The sequence below is a fragment of the Hemicordylus capensis genome, chromosome 3 (genome assembly GCF_027244095.1).
Source record: "Hemicordylus capensis ecotype Gifberg chromosome 3, rHemCap1.1.pri, whole genome shotgun sequence".
Taxonomy (NCBI): domain Eukaryota; kingdom Metazoa; phylum Chordata; class Lepidosauria; order Squamata; family Cordylidae; genus Hemicordylus; species Hemicordylus capensis.
In genome coordinates, this window is record NC_069659.1 from 148241434 (window position 1) to 148261222 (window position 19789).

The 19789-nt window shown below is 43.5% G+C and overlaps 1 protein-coding gene across 10 annotated transcripts in view; it reads left to right on the forward strand.

Moving 5' to 3' along the window:
- NALCN (sodium leak channel, non-selective) overlaps positions 1-19789 on the forward strand; it is a 378362-nt gene that overhangs the window by 241523 nt on the left and 117050 nt on the right. For all 10 annotated transcript variants that reach the window (XM_053305984.1, XM_053305985.1, XM_053305986.1 and 7 more), the window contains 2 exons: positions 7791-7928; positions 18002-18076. In XM_053305984.1, the coding sequence (XP_053161959.1) occupies positions 7791-7928; positions 18002-18076 (213 nt within the window). The remainder of the gene's footprint in view (positions 1-7790; positions 7929-18001; positions 18077-19789) is intronic.

Consider the following 19789-nt stretch of genomic DNA (forward strand, 5'->3'; position numbering starts at 1 on the left):
TAAAAACACTAACAAGGAGTGTGGGAACATTGTGGGCTTTTGAAATAAAAGGGGAGGAAAAGGTAGACAATCTTCATTTCTTAATGCTTTCACATGGTTACCTGACAAACAACAAATAAGTGGGAGCATATGGTTCCTATGGTTACCAAAAACAGCATTCTCGGGCCTCATATTTGTCTTCTTATGTGGTCTGATAGATTTGTTTTCCTATGGACTTCTAGAAGGGACTTTAGGAAGGTGTTTTTACCAAAAGAAAAAATAAAATAAAATTGGATGTGTCATTTCTGAAAACTAAAGAAAGCATGAAAAATGTTCTATATTCTAAAAAATGTTTTATAAACTTGATATTTTGAGGCACTGTCTTCTTACATCTGTTTGTTTTCTCTTGGGAGAAATATTATTGATTATATAAGGATTGGTTCACAGAAGAGAAGCCAGTGTGCTGACACCTGACTTTGAGAAAACTGTGTCCTGAGGGTAGGCATACACATTATAAGAAATGGGTAAGCCATTTCTTACAATGGCTTTCCCATTCCTCTACCATTCCTCTTCCCCATTCCTCTACCTCTACCAAATGGCATTCCCTTATCACATTTCCTCTGCCCTTCAATTGGGGATGACTCCAAGGGCTAGCAGGTGGTCCCCCATCCATCAGATTGGAATTTTACAGCAAAGTGCCAGATAATCCCCATTCAGCCATGATACCAGTTGGGTGACTCGGGCCAGTCACTTCTCTCTCAGCCTAACCTACTTCACATGGTTGTTGTGAGGAGAAACCTAAGTATGTAATACACTGCTCTGGGCTCCTTGGAGGAAAAATGGGATATAAAATGTAAAAAATAAATAAATAAATAAATAATAAATAATTATCTATCTATCTATAATACGCTAAGGTCATACGTGGCAAGCCCCGCCCACACAGCGCTTTGCCAATTGGAGATAACAGAGCAGAAACACTGTGGTGATTGGACAGTGGGGATTCCATATGCAGATAAGGAAGAGGAGGGGACAGGAGATGAGTGAGCGAGTGGCAGGGAAGGGGTGAATGAATGAACAAGTAGCAGGGAAGGGGCAAGTGAGTGAGCGGGTGGAGAGGGGGCGGGTGAGTGAGCAAGTGGCAGGGAGGGGTAAGTCAGTGAGCAGGTGGGGAGGGTGAGTGAGTGAGCAGAGAGGGCGCAAGCAAGTGATTGAGTGGCAGGGAAGGGGGCAAGTGAGCAATGGGCTGGGGGGAGGGGAGTGAGTGAGTGGCAGGGAGGGGAGAGTGAGCGAGTGGCAGGGAAGGGGAGAGCAAGTGAGTGGCGGGGAGGGGGAGAGCGAGCGAGTGGCGGGAAGGGAGCGTGCAAGCGAGCAGCGGGAAGGAGGCAAGCAAGCAGCAGGGAGGGGCAAGTGAGTGAGCGAGCAGAGGTGAGGGGATGAGTGAGTGAGCAGCAGGAAGGGGATGAGTGAAGCGAGCAAGCAGTGGGGAAGGGCGAGTGAGCAAACAGGCGGCGGGGAAGGGTGGCTGAGAGTGAGTGGCTGACACTGAACAATAAAGCAGGGGATGTGGCAGGGGGCAAGGAGAGCAACAAAGTCCTAGTGCACAGATGCTCTGTACAGGTTCCACTAGTAAAGTAATAGTATATTATGATCCTATAGCTTGAATTAATCATTTTAAAAGGTCTTTGTTGTTTAAAGAAGCCTCATTCACACAGACACTACTTCAGACCAAGGAGCAGAAACCAGTGCAGCAGGTAGGTAGGAGACTCCTGCAGTCTCCCAGGAGTCAGACTAAGGCCTTCACTTCTTTCCTGGCCAGAAATTGGGCTAGGTGAGACCATGTGTGCAGGGGGCAAGGTCATTTCCCCTGCAGATTTCAGCTGGCCTGCTACTGACCCCACTTCCCAGCCCAGTCTTTCCTGGCACATGATTTTGGATAGGAGGCAGGGGCGTAACTACCATTAGGCAGGGGGAGGCAGTCGTCTCGGGGCCCCCACTGCCTTGAGGGGCCCCCCAGAGACACCTCACATGACTCCCCGTTGCCCCCTGCCCAGCCCCAAGACCCTTCAGCCACTTGCGCTGTTTGCCCTCTCTCCTGCTTGTCGTCCTGGTTGGCAATCAAAGCAGCAGGCAAGCTGCTTTTCTCCCCGCCTCTCAGCTGATCGGCGGGTGGGCGGGGCTTCCAGGGAGGCCTCCGTGTAGGCCTCAGTAAAGCCTGAACTCGAGTAGGCTGGCAAGCCCCAGGAAGAAGGCTGGCAGTCAGAGTGGCCACTACAGCTCTCTGCAGCAGACCCTCTTCCCAGGCCAGACAGCTCAGCCTTTGCCAGGTAGAATATGAATTCCTTTTTGTGGTTACACTCCCCCCACCCCCTATATAGGGATCTGCTTGCCATAGGGCTTTGATGGGGGGGGGGAGACTGAGAAGTCTCTGAATATTTAATTTAAAACGGATTGGAAAATTTGCTGGCTTAAAAAAAACCCTCTAAAAAGTCCTATAAGTGGCTTGTTTCATGGCAGGAAATTACAAAAACTTCTGGAACAAATTTATTTATGTATTAATTAATTCATTCATTCATTCATTCATTCATCATAAATACACTTATGTTCAAGTTGTTTTGCAACCCAGGTCTGAGTGAGAACTGAGACATGAGTGAGAACTGTGACGCATGTGTTGTGCTTTTATATTTTTTCCCCTTAGGGTAAGTTTGGCCAACATGTGAATGCAGCACCTCCATTCCAGAGGAGATGTGTGTTAAAGGGCTTTAAAAGCCTCTTGTGAAAAACCTCCTGGAATCAAACTTTACTGAATTGGTTCAGAATTCTGAGAAAACAAACATAGGCTCACCCTGCATGGTTGAAAGTCTCCTTTGCTAATCTGCAGCAAGGGGCCCATTTTAATAATTAGTGTTTCTAGTGTCTTCTCATTTGCTCAATTTTGTACATCTGTTTTTTGTATGTTTTGAATGAGGACAGAAATGTGAGAATAAAAGCCCCCTGCTAACTGGGCAAAGAGGCACCGTTTTCTCTTTGTAAACCGCCCTGAGCCATTTTTGGAAGGGCGATATAGAAATTGAATAATAATAATTATTATTATTATTATTATTATTATTATTATTATTATTATTATTATTTAAAAATTTCTCGGCGGGGGGGCCCATTTAAGAATCTTGTCTCAGGGCCCACTCCAACCTAGTTACGCCCCTGATAGGAGGAGAAAAGTAGCCTGGATTCTGAACCGGAAGGTTTGTCCCATTTTCTGAATATGTTAGAAAATGTCAGGCAAGCAAGCATTCAGACTTTTTAATGAAACAAAATGCAATGAAAAGCAGACACTCCAGCATTCAACAAGACTAGCCATCCAATCAATCAACTTTATTACAGTCAAAGACGCATGTAAACTAGCCATCCATTGGCTATCATAGGTATAGGAAAAACAGTCTCTTGACCTACAGAAAGTTGAAGACAGATTTGCTTCTTGTCATAGCCACAGGCATATTCAGCTTAATTAATAAGGTAAATAAACTAATAACATGCAGTACATATAGGAGGTAAAGTAATTAATGTGTAGCAAAATCCTCTCTTCCCTAATAATGTGCTTTGCCAGCTCTTTGCTCTGCCAAACTAGTTGTTCTAGAGTTGCCCCGCCCTCAGTTACATGGACTTCAGCTTCCTTCATATCTGATGTCATTATCCTATATGCTTCCCTGCTTCTGCTCGCTTTATTAGCTGCTATTAGCAGGAGTAGGGAAAGTGGAAATGTCTGGCATAATCACATCAAGACATGTTATAGAGAGGGAGAACTCAATACAGGGCTAGTGTTTGACTATTCTGTATTTCTTTTAACATGTTCCTCAAATCCTTTTTGAATGAACTTAGGATTTGACAAACCCAAAATCACTTGCGCAACCCTTTCACTGGACCTTAGCACTGGATGTGATTTGTTTGACTGGTGTATCAAAATATTATATTTCTTAAATGTATCTTAACATCACTGATGCATATAGTGTCCTTGGGGATGGAATCTCCAAGGATTAGGTCCAGGGAGACCTGGGTTCAAATCCCCATTCAGCCATGATACTTACTGGGTGACTCTGTGCCAGTCACTTCTCTCTCAGCTTAACCTACTTCACAGGGTTGTTGTGAAGGCTCTGCTCTGGAGTACACCGCTCTGGGTTCCTTGGAGAAAGAGAGGGATATAATAATAACAACAACAACAACTTCAGAACCACTGACTCACATTAAAGCTAAGAATTTTAAAAGCACAGAACTCCCCCTTCCCCCTGCACTATAATATGAATTAATTCAAAAACCCTCCATTTACATAAATCTCCAGGTGTCATTTTCACAGCAGTTAGTTCTGTCAGCAAGATAGCATTTCAGATTCATTTTAACATGAACTGCAGAAAGTGTATCTTTCAGCTAAAAATATCTTCCTCTGAAAGAAAGATTGCTACTTTGCTGAACTTAAATCATGATACACTGCCTTTTTATTTCCTTTAAGTGGATGTTTTCCAATACAGAGTATTTTAATAATAGAAAAGATTTCAATTATATTGGGATACTATTGGAAAGAAGCATGTTTTAAATGGTAAGTTTCGTTTTCATCAAAAAAGGTTATCCAGCTTTTCATTTATTCTTTCTAAAAATAAATGAATTACTAGTACCTTAATGCCATTGATTTGTCATGAAGAAAGAACAAGAGAGAAAAGGTTTTCCTTTTAGTAAGACAGTGTAATTTTTAAGCAATTCAGATAAATACAGTGCTGAAAAGATCAAATGAACTTTAGCTGTTCCCCAATAGACAGAGAGCTCATGATCCAGCTACATGCCTAGGTGTGTATATTACTTGCTGGATAGGGAATGTGGGCTTAAACTAGGAAAAGATGCAGATAAGTATATAAATACACATCTAGGGAGGATGCCATATGTCCACATAATATTGCTTTGAACTGGAAGCACGTTCTGAGGTGTATTCAAAGGTGCATCACCATTCACATTCTTGTGCAACTAGTCACATGGCGACACCTTGGAGCTCTTCTCACAATCAGGGAGAAGAGCCCTGGGGCAGTCTTCAGGGAAGGAAAATTTAACTTACCTTCCCTGCAGTCGATCTGCATGCCTTCCCTGGGTGAGCAGATCACCCTCCCATCAGCAGCTTGCTCAGCAGCTCCAGGAGTTGGGGTGCTGGGACACACCGTCACGCATCACCCCAGAGGTCCAGTAATCGTGGTGCATTATTGGGATCTCCCCGCCCCAGTGTTCCAGACGCAAGATTTAAAAAATGAAGTTAAGGGAGCGCTCGCTCCTTTAACCTCATTTTAGAGGGAGGCTACTTTTGCGGGTTTGCTGCTGTGTAGCTGCCAGGATTGGGCCCGATCCCAGTGCTTCACACATGCATACAAAACCAGACTGGGCTCCCTTAGCCTGGTTTTGCATGTGCATGTGAATTGCCTCCTTTTTTTGCAAGTGACTAGAACTGGACCAAGGCTACCTTGATACCTTGGGGCTATCTGAATATCTGTGCCATAATGACAGGTATAATAATGATGGGAGTAGTGCATGTCTGAAGAAAACCATCTAGGAATGGCTGATACGATTCACTGCAGTGATGGTAAAGATAAAGTGTGCCGTTGAGTCGGTGTCCACTCCTGGTGACCACAGAGCCCTGTGGTTGTCTTTGGTAGAATACAGGAGGGATTTACCAATGCCTCCTCACGTGCAGTATGAGATGATGCCTTTTAGCATCTTCCTATATCACTGCTGCCCGTTATAGGTGTTTCCCATAGTCTGGGAAATATACCAGTGGGGATTCGAACTGGCAACCTAATGCTTGCTAGTCAAGTCATTTCCCCACTGCACCATTAGGTGGCTGAATGATGGTACATAAATTTAAAAAGCCATCACTTTTATATATTTTCAGTTTCATTTTCTCAGACCTTTAAATACTTAGTTTGAGGAATTTTGCAGTCTATTGAAGTTAGATAAATCTGTGGTTGGTGGACATAAGATAGGTAAGAAAGAAATGTTTGGTAAAGGCTAAAATACTGTGCCCATGATCTAGTGGGACATATCCACATGTTGTACACCGTCCAGAATTTTTGGGCCAATTTTCCTTTTTAGAAAATACCTCAATGGAACTCTTAATACTGCTTTTTAAACTTCTCCCAGTCAAAACAATAGTTGGGGGATTTGGTATGAGAGCTTTTGAAATGAAACCTGTGCATGTGTTCTCCAAATGTCACCTTTTTTTTTATTCAGGAGAGTTTAAAGAGCAGCTTGAGATATTGTAGTTTATGAATAGGGAAGTCTACAACAAAACAAAACCCAAGTGTTCACACATGCTTTGCACACATCGCTTTGAATCATTTTGCACTGCTGGAGGTTAATGGAGAAGGGCTGCGTATTCGCAAAGAGCCTTCATCATCCTAATGATGAAGGCTGTTTGTGAAGCTGAGCGGAGGAGGAGCAATTTTCATTTCACCCACCTTGTTGCAGAAGATCTTTCTACTTCCAGAATATGTCCATGAGCCTGAGCAATTCTCACAGACATATTTCTGTAAGGAGAAGGCTCCTCTGCAGTGAGGGGAAAGATGCAAAAATGCTCCTGCCTCCTCTGTGCCTGCTTGGCTATGCAAAAAGCCTTCGCCACTGGGGTCCTGAAGGCTCTTTGTGAACAAATAGCCCTTCCCATTGACCTACCGCTGCACAGAATTCAGGCCGTTATTTTTAGTGATGCACTTAACACATCTCCTAATAGAGGTTCTCACAGATTGCATTATGTTCATCGTAGACTGAAAGGATTTTTATCTATCCAAGTATCACACGTTTGATGAAGAAGCAGTGGGAAATGCCCTGCTGTTGATAGACTGAAGACCTTGAGAAACATAAGCAGGAAAAGTCAATTGAAGGAAAGTGGGGACAACTCTCAGTAATGGAAACAAATATGGGCTGTTAATTCCACTGAGGAAATAATGGCATGTGCCTATTGCATGTAATCTTCTTCAGTCAACATAACCTTCCACACAGGAAGACCATGCTAGCATTTCTCAAATATCTAACCTTTATAGGTTATTAGCTACAAAGCCCTAAACAGGGTCCAGGATACATATGAGAGCATCTTCTTGGTCATGAACCCTGCCGCCTATTAAGGTCATCTGGGGAGGTCCAGTTAGGGTTGCCACCAGCTCATCTGATCCGTCTCTGTGGCTGCCTAAGGGCTTTGGGATATGATCCCTGTCAAAATAAGAGCATCTCCATCTCTGATTGGTTTTTGAGGGTCCTCAAGACGTATGTTTTCTCAGGCTTATAACAGAAATTAGTTTTTATACTGTTTAATTGTTTTTATCCCATGAAATTGTTTTAATTGGTTTTGCTTTATTTTATATTTGTCATGTTTTAAATTGTGTACACCATCTAGAGACGCACATATTAGGCATATATAATGTTGAGTCTTGATCCAAATCCAGAATTTGCATTTGGAAGAAATCAGGATCACTAACAAAAGGCTTGTGTAACAAGCAAAGCTGCGCTAGCACAACAGGATTACATAGTTGTGTTTTTTTTAAAAATTCAATTTGAAACAACTGAGACATGCTGCAGTTGCGCACTGTTACATAAGTGCGAGCCTGCTTGTGGTAGCACAACACTCACCTGGAACTCAAATTGCTAGTGCAGCAGCTTTGTGCTATTGCAATGTCCTTCCACAAATGACTCATTAAGATGCCAGCTGCTGGTAGTAGGTTCAAATGGTTATTTGCTTATTTCATTCAAGTCTACTTATCTTTACTGTGTGTTTTATTCTCTCTCTCTTTTAGGCTTTTATGTCAATGTTCCAGATCCTTACCCAGGAAGGATGGGTAGATGTCATGGATCAAACTCTTAATGCTGTGGGCCATATGTGGGCACCTGTTGTTGCTATTTACTTCATACTTTATCATCTTTTTGCTACTCTGGTAAGGTGCATACCTGAATGTATCTGTCTATCTATCTATCTATCTATCTATCTATCTATCTATCTATTGCTTTTAAATCATTTCTCATACTGGCTCATATACAAGTGAACACACATTCCCCATGGTTTTCTTTCGTAAAAATAATGCAAGTGAATTTATAGGGGAGAATCAGTGGGTAGGGGGAAAAATGTTTAGCCTTTTCCTTGCTTGCGCGTTTCCCCCTACAAGTGTTCCAAAACTGAGCCTAAGAGGCAAAAAAATATTAGTGCCTACATGGGTGAACTTGCAAGCACTGGAAGGGTTAAGCACTCCTCCCTCTCACTGATCTTCCTGTGCAAACGCTCTCTCCACCCCTGAATTTCTATTTTCTTGGCAAGCATGGGATGGCAGGACAGCATTTGTCTGACTCCCAATTCCCTGCTTGCCAATTCAAGGTGGACCTTAATATAACACCTAATATCCCTGGTTATCCACTGTGTGAAACAGGATGCTGGACTAGATAGGGCTTTGGCCTTATCCAGCAGGGCTTTTAAAAAATATTTTCTACCTTGAATTGCCTCCTGTGGCATATTGACTTTGATAAGCATATGAAGCTGCTTTATACTTCACTCTGTATGGTCTGAACTGACTGGCAGCAGCAGCTCTCCAATGTTTGCCAGCCCTATCTGGAGATGCCAGGGTTTGAACCTAGGACCTTCTGCATGCAAAGCATGTGCTCTCTGTTATTAAGCTACAGGGTGTCCCTTGAGCTACACTGAGCTACAGCACACTTGATTCAGAGGTATTCACAAACAGCGGCAAGTCATGCACAGAGTCCTGCACACAAGGATCTCTCCGCTGAACAGATTATCTGAAAGTGCTGATCGCTTGTTTGGAGGATGATGAAAGGCGAGGGCTTGCATTTAGTCCCTCCCCAAGAAATAAGTGGTCTGAACTTCAAGCACAAATTAACAAAGGCGAAAAGACAGATTGTTCTCTAGAATCTAGGAGTGGGGCGGAGGCTCTGCTCTGTGTTGCGTGCTTTGCCCAGAAGGTTTCCAAGACTGGGGGCTTTACTGCGGGGGGAGTAGTGGAAATTAAAACACCTATAAGCATACATCAAAGTAAATTGGGGCCGTTCACAGTGCTGCTTTGTGTGTGCGTGTGCAATTGTGTGGCAATTAGGAGAGATTAGCCTCATCATGTCCCCCAGAATTTAGGGTAGCCATCAGATTTTGGCTCCTCCACCCAGCTGCTAAATTCCACCCGGATTTACGTGGACTTCAAATGCACTGCCTAGATTGCCCAGATTTTACTCTGGATCCAAATCTCTCAAATAAATAAATAAAATGCAAATTAGGTTTTTGCATAATTTGCACAATATGCAAATTGGGCCACCTGGATTTGGGAAGCTTGAATATGGCAACCTTAGGGGAGATTGAAGTTTGATTTTTGTGGATTTGCAACACATTTGGGAGCCATTGCCAATCTTGATCAGCTCCTCCCATGTGCTGAGATTGTGGGGTCCCTGTCAGCTCTTGCAACAGACACAAACAATGCACCCAGGCGGCAGGCAGAGGAGGAGAAGTGCTGTCCTTTGTGAGGTTGGGCAACCCCCACTAAGCTTTGAATGACACGACCTTTCTGGGGCGCTGATGGCTTTTGCAGCTGCGCTGGAACATAATGAGGGTGCGTGGGTTGGTGGAAAGGCAGGAAAGGGGAGGGCAAGAGTCACGCTGTTGGAGGCAAGAAAGATTTGGGGATCGAAATGTACAGTCAACGACTGCAGCTGAACTGTGTGGTGGGGGAAAGGACTGTAGCAGGTGTGCCTGATGTTTACAGTCTCAAACACTTTATTCCATGGGTCTCTAGTTATGGCTCCACAAAAGCGCTGGAGTATTCCCATGCAAACATTTCCAACACTCCTCCAAAATACAACTTTTAAAAGACATTTATACTATGCATCAAGGGTTAGTCATTAGGAAAAACGCCAAATAATGCCACTGGCTGTATGAAGAGCACCCTATTGAAGTCACTATATATCTCCTCCTTGTCTGAACTCCCCTCAATGCTAGTAGTAGTGGAGCAGGAATGAATTGCCATTTGAAAGACCTCCAGGTGAAAATAGGCAAGCCAAGGAGCAGAGTCTTATCTCTGGTGGCACCCACGCTTGAATATATTTCCAAAAGAAACTCACTTGGCCATATTCCTAGCTTTGCTTCATCAGCAAGTGAAAACATTTTTTAACTTTCCTAATGCCTGAGTAAGGGATGTCAGTTTTATTTTGTGATCTGGTTGCTGAATCCAAGGCCTGATGTTTTCATTGTTGACTTTTAAAAGGGAGATGTATGTATGTGTGTATGTATGCATTATTTGAACTTTTATCCCCTCCTTTGCAATTCAAACAAGGCAGCTTACAAAAGAAAAACTACAGTTAGTTAGACATAAATGTAATAAATTTAAACTGCCAGATATCAAAGCCAGCAGAGTAATAACATTAACATGTGAAAAAGTCACAAAAATGACAGTAAAAAACAACAATTAAATAAGAGTAGAAAATCATCCCCTATAAAGATTAATCCCCTATAATATTAGCTATTGACTGATTATGTTGCCTAGTTTAAATATTGTCCTCACATCAACAATACCTGGACACATAATGCTGCTGCATGTAGCACTAAGGTCCTAGATGTAGGAAGCCAGTAGAGGAAATGACTGCACAGCACTATTTTGTACATGGAAACTTGTTTTTGTGCATGGATTGTCCCTGCTAGATTAGGGCAACAGTGCTCATTCTTCAGTCCTTTAGCCAATCTTTGTACTGGCACAGCAGGGAAGTTTTAAACAGGGCCGTGTTCTCTCTTTTAACCTAATATTGTAATTGTTCACCACCAGGAGCATTCTTCCTAGTCAGGGATCATAGTGAAGCAGGAACTTATATATCATGTAGAGACACTCTGCAGTTTCATTGCACTCCCTTTAGCTGTAATTAAATTGAAGGCTGATGCATAATAAAGCCTCAGGGCACAAATGGATAATTAGAACATACTACAGTGCTTTCCTGTTGTATGAGGAACAAATGAGCACAAGGGAAATGTCATTATGCTGCAGCATGCACACTATAACAGAACAAACAAACTTAACAATTAATACAACATACGTATGGAGGTTTTGTTTTGAGCCTTTCTCCTCCTCGTGGCCTTCCACCACTGTGACAGATTCAGTCCTTGTTCAGACATTCAGACAAATGAATAAACAACTGTCCAGCCTGGAAAGACCATTTTTCCTTTTTCACTTCCATAATTGGCAATGCAGTTTTTCATTATCTCCATACTGCCTCAAAAGACCTGCCAGCTAAAAACCCTAAATCTTATCCCAAGGTTCTAGCAAGGATGGAAGCCACCTACTTACATCCCACAGAGTTTTGGGCAGAGAGAAGAATGAAAACATTCTTCTCCACCCAAACTCTTAGTGGTTCACAAAAGCTGGACTGGCTGCTACAATTCACTCCACTGTGTGAGAGAAGTACTCTTTCTAGCCTCTTGCTGCATCACAGACCTCCACATCCCAGAAAGAAAAGTCTTCAACCCAGTGAGAAGATTTTTTTTTTTAACCCCTTCACTGGTTCAGAGGAACATTGTAGTGAAGGGACCCTAGTGCAGTGTTCACTCCCACGATCCAATAAGGGGGAATTTTGTGTAGCTTCTTCTCTCTGAACAGAGAGTGCAAATCTTGAACTCTGGATTGAGCTCTGCATGTCAGGAGGGAAGGTCTCTGATCTGGAAAGGATAGGTTAAAAAACATAATCCAACACTGTATCAAGGTGAGGTTCTAGTGCAGCCTAGAAAGTTTCCTCAAAGCCCTTTTAATTCTGAAGATTTCCAGTCCAGCAAAGGAGTACGTTTTACTAACTGCTGGCTGGATTGGAGACCACTATGCTGCCCTAGATCAATGCTCAAGGCCCCTAAAACGGAATGTGAGACAAAATTTTCCCTCTCCTGCACTGGAGACTGCCATGTATTTCTGGAGCTGGCCTAGAACCTCCTGGAAAGCATGTGTTCCAGGCCCAATTGAGAAATGCTTCCCACAGAAACTGTGATTCACCCAGATTTTGATGTGGGAAGAACTGTGCACCATCCGTACAAATTTCATCTCCAGCAACCACTGTGATAGAGGTATGTATATTTGTTTGCCACTATGGCACCCATTGGATAGTGTCTGACTTCACAATTCTCTGAAATGCTGGTACATTTGTTGAACTCTTTTACAAGTTTTTAAAAACTTTTTTTTTAAGTTTGGGAAAAGATGAGTGCTTACCTGCTTTATCACATGAGCATTTATGTAGGTGTGTTGATTTTTTAAAAAGACAAATAATTCAAGGCTGTTCTGCACTAATAGCCTGCCATTTCAAGAGTGTTTCTTTATTTTATTTTCCTAGAGCTTTCAGTGTTCTGAAGTACAATTTCCCCCTGTAAATTAGTTCCCCCACCCCACCCTCTCTTTCTCTCCACAAGACTAACCCAAATGTAGCGAGGGTCACTGCTGTTCTGTTACATTTTTATGGTGATCATATCACTATTGCAGAAGCAGGCTAACTCCACCATAGTGTTAACAGGGAAGCAGTTCCTGTTGGTCCCAAAATAATGAAGCCATAAGAAAGAGTACATGGTGACATAGAGACAAGTGGATAAAGAATCAGGCAAATGTTACAGTAAATGATAACTTCCAGCACTCAGAATGAGAAGGTGGGGTAAAATTCAGAAGTGCTAATTGTATGCGCTTGGAAACAGAGTCTGTAGAGAGCTAGAGAGAAATGAATAGATTTCACAGAGGAAGCTGGAACAGAATTTAGGCTTGAGAAACAAAAAACTGTGTAAGGAGTGAAGTCTATTATTAAAATCCAGGAGGGAATGGAGGAAGTTAAACAAATAATAAGTTGGGGTTTAACTGTTCCTTTGTGATAATGCTCTAGATTTGGTTTTGATGTTCAATAGAGATTTTTATTGCATGCCTGTCATTCTGAACTATAGAGATGGAAATAACCACAGATTAAATGCATTATATTCCACAGTGACTGACAAAATGAGGCGCAGCTTTTCATTATGATTATATTTAGGGCCACATTCTGAAATAGGACTGAGTCAGATTTTCACAAATTCATATGTTTCAATCTAAAGGGGTAAAATATTTTTCTGAATGCACTGAAGTACTTTTTAGAAAATGAAATGTTTTGCACATCTATTAACATATGCGAAAGATCCTGGCTATGGAGGTAGTTAAAGTTGCCATCAGCACTAGGCTAGGAGCCACTGTTGCCATTACTGCAGCCCTGGATGTTGTGAATACAGCCATCAAACTCACCATAGCTAATAATGCCTTCAGTAAATAGTATAATAGGATCCTATGCCACCTGTAAGGGTCTGTGTATAGCATAATAACAGTGTGCTATTGATCACATGGATCAAGACAAATATGACAAAAATGTATACACCACTTTTCAACAAAAATTCCCAAAGCAGCTTACATAGATATAAATAAATAAAGTGGCTCCTTGTCCTCAAAGGGCTTACAATCTAAAAAATAAACATAAGATATATGCCAGCAACAGCCACTGGAGGGATGCTGTACTGGGTATGGATAGGGCCCATTGCTTTCCCCCTGCTAAAGAGAATCACCACTTTTAAAAGGTGCCTTTTTTGTTCACTTAGCATGGGGAAACAATCATGAAATACCCAGATGGAATGTGGTGATGCAATTGCCCCCTTATGTGAAATTATTTCAGCACTTTTCAAGAATCCATTGTAAATTGGTATGGATAAACATTTTAAACATTTAAATGTGCTTGTTGTAAACTGCCCAGATACGTGAGTTTTGGGTGGTATAGAAGTGTGTTAAATAAATAAAATTAGAATAATAAATAAACAGCAAGAATGTGTAAAGAGGTCCTAATTAAACTAATTTGGAAATACATGAGTCGATGGCTAGAGATGGGTGAACTGTTTCATGCTGTGAACTCTTGCATGTTCACCTCAAATTAACATGGAGAAGACCCAATCTTTTTCTTAAAATATCACCCATACTACTACTACTACTACTATTACTACTACTACTACTATTATTATTATTAATATTATTTTACATTTATATCCCACTCTTCCTCCAAGGAGCCCAGAGCGGTATACTACATACTTAAGTTTCTCCTCACAACAACCCTGTGAAGTAGGTTAGGCTGAGAGAGAAGTGACTGGCCCAGAAATGTTTTTAGTTGGTTCTAAGAGTACTTCCTAAGGCCACATTCACATGTAATGCCAAACCGGAGTTATACATGGCTGAGGTTGGAACTCTAGTACAGCAGAACGTGCAAAACTGCAGTTACGGGTTGACAGCCACCTCCGGTTTGCCTCACCAAACTCCAAATTGAGATAACATCAGTTATCAATGCTGCTGAGACCTGAAGTTTGGTCACCAAGGCATTAGGTTTGACTCTTGGAGCAATGCAGCTCTGGAGTTGCCAGGCTACAGAGCCACCGCCACACCCTATCCAGGACTTGTCAACTGTCCAGCTGCACAGTCACTTGGGGGCATCCCCTCTTCCCACTCTGTCCCTTGCTCCATACATCTGGCAAGCTGTAGGGAAAGGGCATGGGATGACAGGATGGGCAGTAAGTGCTTTGCTCTCCGAGAAGGAAGCAACAGTGTTCAGAATCACCAAGACTTCAAGTGGCAACATAAGCAGGGCACACCAACACAATGCGAGGAGGGGAGCAGATGCCTGTGGGAGAGGGGGAACGGGGTTGGGTATAAAGGGCAGACCCAAGCAGGAGACCTGGAGCAGCAAAGTTCTATTTTTTCACATATAGGTTGGGGAAGGGAGGCCCAGCCCCTTCCCCTTGGGGGCTGTCGATCCCTAGGCTTTCTCATGAGAAAAACCATCAGTAAGGATTCAATGCAAGAGTTGGTACTTGAGTTGTACTAGTTGGTACTCTTGTTGCATGCTACAAAGTTAGCCCATTATTCCACTGACCTCACTCTCATTATGGTGACTCAATACTGAGCCAGGATTCTCCATGCAGCAAAGCCAAGCCACGGGGATGGGTACTGGGTGAGTGCTGTCCCAGGTTCAGCAACCTTGTGCCCTGCCAGCCCATGTAGAGATGTGGACCCTTGCCCACAGCCCCGAAGGATGAGCCCACAGTCCTGGGGCTGCAGGAAATCGAGGCTCTGCCAGGAATCTCCACGGCTGCAGATCTGCATACATTGCAATACCGGACCAAGCCCGGGAACCTTGAGCAGGTTTAAAAGTCTGTGCCTAACCCCTGTGTCTACTTTGTCCACACAAGCAGGTATGCCTTGCATACCAGGGGAATAATGGCCCCCTCATGGCAGGGACAGCCAGCATGAGCAGGGCATCCCCTCTCTGGATGGGGAGCAAATATTTAAGGGGCACTCCTGTCCTGAGACTGCCACAAGCAGGGATTCTTGAGCTGCCAAGTTCTATTTTTTTCACAGTAAGTTTGGGAAAGTGGGGCCCAGCCCCTTCCCCAGGGGAGATGTGCACTCCCTAGGCTTACCCGTGAGCAGGGCCAGGCAGCTGTATCAGCAATTTCTCAGTGAAGAGATTCTTCCTTTGTGATAACGACGGGTCCAGACTCAGGGCTGACAGCTCCCATTCAAGAGAGCCCCAGTCCATCTACATAGAGCCGGGTTGCTGTGTGGAAGGAAGCCATGGGGAGGGTTACCTTGGAGACTGCTTTCCTTGTCTTGGGGACCGCAGCCAGGTTTCTGCAAAACCATGCCACCTGCCAGCCCGCCCAGCCATGTGGAGATGTTCACCACCGCCCGTGCCCCCAGTGCTGACACTGCCATCCTGGGTCAGCTGGAAACTGGGGCTCTTCTTTCCTGGGAATTCCCGCATCCGCAGATCTGCATGCGGTGCTCTGCCAGGCCATACCCATGAACTTTGAGCTGGCTTAAAGGTCTGTGTCTGAACCCACTGTCTCCCCGTTCCACATAAATGGTTAGGGTGGGGTGGGGGTTTGCTCTGGGAACAGTTTAAAAGGCAGCCCAGCAGGTCTTCCCAAGCAGCCAGATTCTATTCTTCTCCCACAAAGGTTGGGGAAGAGGGGGCCAGCCCCTTCCTGGAGCGATGCGGGACCTAGTGTTCGCTCCCTAGGCTTACTCATGATCAGGGCCAGGCACAAGGGATGGTACTGGGTAAGCCAAAATCCTTCAAAGATACAGCCACCCGACCCAGGGCTCACTGCCCAGGCATGAGAGTGCCAGGCCATGGGGAAACCTCCAGACAACTCAAGAGAAGGACCATCAGAGGGCAGAGAAGGGAATTGCCAAGCAAATTCAGACATGATGCCAGATGGCAAAACAACCCCTTCTCCCATGGACACTTCCCTCACAAGAGTGTCAGGCTATAGGGGCTCTATATCAAGCTACGTTGCTGTGTGGTGGCAAAGCAATGGGGAGGGGTACCCCAGAGACTTATTTCCTCAACTTGGGGACTGCCGCTAAGTAGCTGTCAGAGTGTGCCCCCTACCAGCCCATGTTGATATGTGCGCCCGTGCCAGTGCTCTGGAACAGCCAGCCCGCTGTCCCAGAGTGGCCAGAGAACAGGGGCTCCCATCTCCCACAATTCCTTGTGCCGGCAGATCTGAAAACAGCATGATGCTGAGCCAGGTTCTGGAATTTTGAATGGGTGTTAAGGTCTGTCCCAGTGTCTCCCCACTATCCCCCATGCACTCTTCCAGATCATGGAACATGGAGCGTCTAGATGTCCTCTGGGTGTGGGCAAAGCTTCAGAGGGTTGTGGGGGAGTTTGCATAGAATCATTTTTTACCATTGAGGGTTGGGGGGGGCACTTTGGTGCATTGGTGGGTGGGTAGACTGGCTCAACTTGTGATCTCGTAGTCCCTGGCTGGGGTTACGCCCTTGGATGGGCACAGCCTTCTCCAGTAGACCAGCCGTCTTGTGAGAGATCTAGCCCGCTCAGCAGCAAGCTGCCAGACAGTGGATTTCAGTTGGGTCTGCATGGACTGCTTTGTTGGGGTCATCCCTCGTGACATCATCCAAGGATATGGTGGGATATAGCCCACAGCATCCCCCAGAATCCTTTGCCCTCCTTCATTGACAGATCCACTCCTAGGAAGTCTCCATGCTCTCCTGCCCTTGTTAATTAAAGCAGAATACCAACCCCCACAACCCCAGATTCCCCAAGAATTCGTGTTTGTGTGGGACTATCAAGGTGCGAGGCTACGGCAGGGGCAGTGCCATCACTTACAGAATAAGTGCTGCCATGCCATGGCATGGAAGAGTATTGCAAGGCATTTAAAGGGGTTTAAATGCCATTTCCATGCCGAAGGTGGACAGAAAATCACAATTGCACTCAGCATGCCCCCTTCAAGATCATGGCCAATCACAGCCACTCTGCTGACATATTGACACTTTGCCCTTAGTCTGTGTGTAGCTTGCTGGGATCTGCTTCAGAGGCCGAGCAGAAGGGAAGGGCTTCCCTCTTTTGCAACTGCAGTTTGGCAGGCCGCAGTTCAGCAAACATCTGCAGAGCGATTTGGAGTTCTGATTTGAAATCTCAGCCATGTTTATCTTCACTTTGGCATTGCATGTGAATGCGGCCTAAGAGTATTAAAGCAAGTGGGAGAACAGAATAAAATTTTAGGAGGCCATTATGGGAATGGGAGTTCTGTACACAACTCTCATTCCCATTATAGCCCACCATGCTGCCCTAGCTTGTTTGCAGAGGGAGGCATGGAAACAGAGCTCTGTAGCGTCTCTTTGTGATTCCACAATACACAGGTGCTGTGCCTGCATTGGAGAAGACATATACCTATTGCGGGGGAGGGCATGTTTCTGTATTTAAGGATTCATACAGGCTGACAGTGAAATCAAACAATGCAAAGTGGGCTACATAAAATACAACTTCCATATTTTATTGGGCATGCCATACCAGGAATCAAAAGAAAATGAAACCCCATCTTATTGTCACTGGTAAACTTCTATTTGATTTCAGTGGAGAGAGGCTTTCATACTCTGTATTTAATAATGCACTGTTTTCAATTATTTTGTAGATTTTGCTGAGTTTGTTTGTTGCTGTTATTTTGGACAACTTGGAACTCGATGAAGATCTAAAGAAACTTAAGCAAGTAAGCATTTTCATGCTGAGTATTAATTGCGAAAAAGCAATACTGTGCCCTAATTTTCTGGGGAAATTCAGATATAAAACACTTTTTTAAAAAGGAAAGTAAACTAAAGAAGATGCAGATAAAAGTTAGTGGAACATAAGACATCTAAATTTAACTCTTAAAATTGACAAGAATGTTTCTTTCCAAATTTCTTATGATAATTATTTTAGGTCAGCATCTCCCCACTTCCAAATGTGGTATATAATAAGGTTATATGAAATATTGGGTGGAGGTGTGCTATTGCACATAAACTAATTTCTTACACTTAGTGCTTTAGCTTAATCCAAACCAAAAAGTTTAAAAAACAAAAAACAAACCCTAGTAATTGACATTTTTCCTTTGTGGTATCTGCATACAGACAGCCCACTCATGTTCCCTTGTGGTTGCAGAGGATTATAATGGGCACATGGAATTTTCTGTCTGTGAAGGATGCACCTATGAGAAGCTGCTCCCTCCTTTGAAGTGCTGGGAAAGTAGGAGCTCCTTGTGTGTTTCATAGCTCACATCACAGTCACTACTGAGGAAAAAGTGATATTTGTGTAGCACCACCCAGAGAACAAAGAGGTCAAAAATGCACATACAGTGCTGATGTGAATTCAGTTCGTCCCTGGGTCCACCTTTTAGCCACTCAAACAGACTCAGTGGGAATCAATTAGAGGTATTTAATTTGCTGCTGCAGCCAGCAAGGTAAATCAATGGGCTATCGCTCTGCATTGAAATACAAATTGGTTATAGGTGCATCTTACATTTATACAAACAATCTGAATGATGCTGACACCCCAGACATAGCATACGTGGCAACAAACTGGTGGACTAAGTATCTAGTACGCATGCGAATGATTCATTGTTCATCTGGTGATCACTCCTTGTTTGGTTACATCCTGTTTTCTAAGCTGTCCTGTGAGAACCAAGTTTCTTTAGATACATTTTAGTGGAGAGAGATAATGACGTTGATCATGAGAGGCCTTGATGGCTCTGAGCCGAGCTGGGCTGGGGTTACTTTAAGTTAGAATTAGGTTTTCTAAGTAAAATGGAGTTGCTTTGGTTTTCTAAAACACATCAGTGCTACCTTAATGCTGTGGCTGAAAGATATCTCATTCTAGAGAGAATTATGTTCTCCATTATAAGAAAAGTGTTTTAATATAACCCTGCAGATGTTGTTATTCTGATGTCCATCTTGTGTCCCAATGAAATCCATGAACCACATTGAAATGAAATTATTTAAAACTGTTCCAGTTACGTACAGGTTCAAGTACTGAATGAATTAGCCTTCTCTCGAGATTTGAGAATACACAGGGGCATGATGGGCTCTGCATTTTACTATCTCTCTATTGCTAACAGTAGAAAATGCTTTAAAAGAAAGAAAATTTCAGGAATTACCTCCATAATACTACTATTGATATCTCAAAGTGTGTGTGTGTGTGTGTGTGTGTGTGTGTGTGTGTGTGCGCGTGCACAGACATAATTTCACTCTAACATCATGACTTGGTGTTCTTACAGTTCTTAATCATATGATTCCCCACATTGTAATTAACATTGTATCTGGAAATTTCCATTTAAAGGTATATTTAGGATGAAAGGAGTTAAGAAATTGCTCCTTTGAAATGGATGATTGTCCAGCTGATTAAGTGACTCAGTGAGAAAAGTTTTTTCTCTTGAAGTCAACGTAATGGA